Here is a 3,888-nt window from a genome sequence, read left to right on the forward strand (position 1 = left end):
CTTTGGAACAACTTGTCGTCTGTTCTTGCTTTTCTTCACTTCATTCGGCATTGTAGGTGAGTAAACTTTATTGAGATATGTAATATGGGTGAATGAAAGCCTTTTATGTACATTTTACTTTAAGAACGCATTATTTGTGTAGCCATATCCACGTTTTAGACGAAGCCTTGTTCAACACCAGCCAACACAAGCCTCGCAGACACATATCCGGTCATTCCCATGAGGGCACGGCGCCCTATAAGAAACTCGCATAGACGGTGGCGCCAGTTTACCCTCTAGGTGTTATAGTGAGAAACTCTATGGCCTGAACAGCAGACGGCCTGAACAGCAGATGGCCTGACAGGAGATAGCCTGAATCGATCCGCTGTTCACACTTCATTCGACACCGATAGTGCTTGTGCTTTGCTCTTACTCTACTGTTCATGTGCGTCTCATGGCGGCAAAATATAGCTCTGAGCGAGTGTATTGTGCAGACTACCTTTCTAAGCACAAGAAGCTCATTGCAAAGAAGCGAAATTTTCGCAGAGTTACCAACGTAGACGTTAATGCTTTGGAGCAACTTTTAACATCCGAAACATCAGTAACTGTCAAAGAGAACGACTACTTGTGCTACCCGTGCTTTCGCTACTTCAATGAAATATCCTCACGGAACACACAGTTGAGCGATGACATTTTTATGCCCCCTGAAGCAGAAATCAACATCGTCAACCAGATCATTACGACTACCTGCGTGTCCCCTTTGAAACGCCCAGGCGCAGTGAGAAGTCGGGACAGGCCTACTTACATCAAAAGAAAACAAAGTGAGGTGCAGAGGGCGGTAGCGGAAAATGTTCGCAACAAGATACGGCGGGCGTACAACCAATGTGATGCATCTGGAAATTCAGCCGAAAGAAAGTGCTCCTTCTGCGAGCAGTGGACAGAAAGCTTTCGGCAAGCCTATGCAGCGTCGACGACACCCCAGGAACGTTATCAACTTCTGACTCTCCTGCCATCAACACGAGCTAAACATGAGATTAAGAAGCTTATTCCTGAAGCATCGATGTATGAAATAAACAAGTCCAGGAAATTGAAAGAAAATCACGGTGTGTGGTACCGGCCGGATCCTTTCACCAGGCACAAGGTGAGCCCTGAGTGCGTATCTGCGGCACGTGAGTACTACACGAAGGACGAGTTGGAATGCTCGAGACAAAGCCCTAACAGAAAGGATGTCTTGTCGGTTACGATCGATGGAGAAAAAGTATTAGTAACAAAGCGTTTCATGACCAGATCTATTAGAGAGGCATTCCGCATATACAAAGACGAGCATCCTGATTCTGGCATTGGCCTATCAAAATTCTACACCTTGCGACCGCGCTGGGTAAAATGTTATCCCCAGCATGATGTGTGCGTTTGTGTCATTTGCACCAACTATAAACTTTGCCTTGCCGCTCTTGAGAACATTACTGGCCACAGAATCAATTCTGATGACCTTCACTCCGCATTCATTTGCATTCCGTCATCAGCACAGTGCCTTTTAGGCGAATGCAATCAGTGTCTAAAAGGCGGGTCCCTGGCAGTGGAGGAACTTAATATCCCAGAAGAAGAAGAAATACAGCTAGCGACGTCGGAGGCAGGCGACCTTGTGAAAAAGGTTTTGGATGCTGATACTTTTTTGAATCATCTTCGGGTTCTAGTGGCAAAGTGGATCGTGCACATCCACACCAGGAAGACACAAGGCAAAGCTATCTACGAGGAAAAGCAATGTACACAGCGTGGGAGCATTGTATTCCACTTCGATTTTGCCGAAAACTGGACTGTCGTGCTTCCTGACGAAGTTCAGGCATACCACTGGAAAAAGCAGCAAGTATCCGTGTTTACATGCATGGTAACAACGAAAAAATCTACGGAGAGTTTCGCTATTGTTAGTGACGACTTGAACCACGACTCCGCTCACGCCTGCTTGGCTCTAAAGAAAGCGACAGAATGGGTGGACGATAACCTGCCGGTGTACTCCAAGGTGACGTATGTGAGTGATGGAGCCGCCAGTCATTTCAAAAATAGATACCGCCTTTACGAGTTCGGAAAGAGCGATTGTCCCAATACCCAATGGATATTCTCAGCAACTGGACACGGGAAAAACGCGTGCGACGGAGTTGGAGGACTCGTCAAGTATCAAGCAATGTTCAACAACTTGAGAACAAGCCCTGAAAGTGCAATTCGGGCAGCCAGAGACTTTGTAACAATTTTAACAGAAAAACTGAAAGGTGTGCATCTAATACATCTTGAAGAAAAAGAAGTTGCTGCCATCCGCGACTTAAAGAAGGATGAGTGGATGAAAGTGCCCGCCTTCCATGGCATTCAGTCTTGGCATGCCTGGCAGCTATCCAGGTCAACGGAAGCATCTCCTGAATTGTACGTGGCACGCATAGCCGGGTCTGCATGGAAGAAACTATGTCTACAGGAATGATGGAAATCAGCGTTCTTGAATCATTCGAATAAACGATTGCAGCCCAGAAACAAATTCTGTTTTAATGAAGCGGTTCCCCATTACCTTCACAATTTTTTTCATTACGCTAAAGAGTATTTGCAATACAGTTGCTTGCTTATTGAATTTTATCCAATTTTTGGGTTATCAAAGCTGGGTATCGATTTCTGAGTGCGTTTTCGTAGAGGTTAATTGCGCAAAACGTCTGTGTGCTCTCCGATGCCGCAGCGCAACCAGGAACCCCACGCGTACAAAACTGATTCTGAATCATTCACTACGGTTTGTCCCACAGGTAATTTGCAGCGTTAAGGCATAAATGACTGGATACAATATCATGCCAAAATTTAAAGGTCGTACGCGATCACAAATGTCATAGAATCTTCAGACCTGCATGGTGCGCTGAGCCTTGCGTAGGGGCCTCATTCGACGTGCTGTAACTACGAATGGAACAAAATTATGCAATATGTTTTTAATGATTATGAAAGCTGATGTAGAGGAGAATAAGTGAGCAAAGTTTAAGTAATATCAAAAATGGTGTTTTTTTTAATTGTCATCAGAAATTTACATTATTCGGTGTTTTCTTGAAGTTACACCGGTAATATCTCTTTAATGAAAAGTGATATAAATATAAGCTTTAGCAGTTTGGTAAATAAGTATGCTTAGAACGGAATGCGGAATTCTTGCCGCTCTACCACAAGCCTTTTTTGAGATAAAGACCTGCAAAGTAGACAAACAAACGTTTCCTGGGCCGATTTTGAGGTTTTTTATAAAAACATCTACACTATCCACAAAAACCAAAAATAACTGAACACAAGCAAAAACATGCATATAATTATTTAGAGAAATTTCAGCTACCTAACTTTAATATGTTTTGTGTAATTCATAACCAAAGTTGGCCAAAACAGCAGAACAGGTAAGCGTGGCATTCTTCCACTTCGTCATTATTGATTCGCGGTGCTTCAAAAAAATGTTTGGCAGCAAAACCCATTGCGGATCTCTTCTTTCCACTCATCAGGCAACAATATATAAAATTTGGAACTAAATTTAAAAGGTCGACCGGCCATCCTTTGTTCGACCTTACATGGAATCACCCAGCTACAAATGTTGACATGCTATGCTTTTGTGAATTATAATGGCAACACCGCCTGATGATGCGAGAGCATCGTCACGGTCTTTACGAAACGTAACATACTGTCGCAGAAAGTTTGTATGTTTTGATTTTAAGTGCGTTTCCTGTACACACAGCACTTTTGGATTGTGTTGGTAAAGAAGTTCTCGGATATTGTCGAGGTTCCTAACAAGGCCTCTGACATTCCATTGTATAATTTGTGAATCCATAATGAAATTAAATTGGTGCTGTGTGTACTAAAAACGGAAGTATTGCCTTAGATTACGGAGCCCTTTCCAGGCCCTGTAACGCGGGA

General features: G+C 43.5%; 1 protein-coding gene across 1 annotated transcript; it reads left to right on the forward strand.

Annotated features, from left to right (window-relative positions):
* The first annotated feature begins 1,031 nt into the window (after positions 1-1,031).
* LOC125941763 (uncharacterized) lies at positions 1,032-2,446 on the forward strand. Its single transcript, XM_049659595.1, has one exon. It carries the CDS (start codon positions 1,040-1,042, stop codon positions 2,444-2,446), a length of 1,407 nt encoding a protein of 468 aa, XP_049515552.1. The 5' UTR covers positions 1,032-1,039.
* The last annotated feature ends 1,442 nt before the right edge of the window (positions 2,447-3,888 follow it).

This window comes from Dermacentor silvarum, unplaced genomic scaffold (assembly GCF_013339745.2).
Source record: "Dermacentor silvarum isolate Dsil-2018 unplaced genomic scaffold, BIME_Dsil_1.4 Seq230, whole genome shotgun sequence".
NCBI classification, from domain to species: Eukaryota; Metazoa; Arthropoda; class Arachnida; order Ixodida; family Ixodidae; genus Dermacentor; species Dermacentor silvarum.

Excerpts from the sequence above, each read along its gene's own strand:
- LOC125941763 (XM_049659595.1), top strand. The coding sequence starts at position 1,040 with ATGTATGAAATAAACAAGTCCAGGAAATTGAAAGAAAATCACGGTGTG.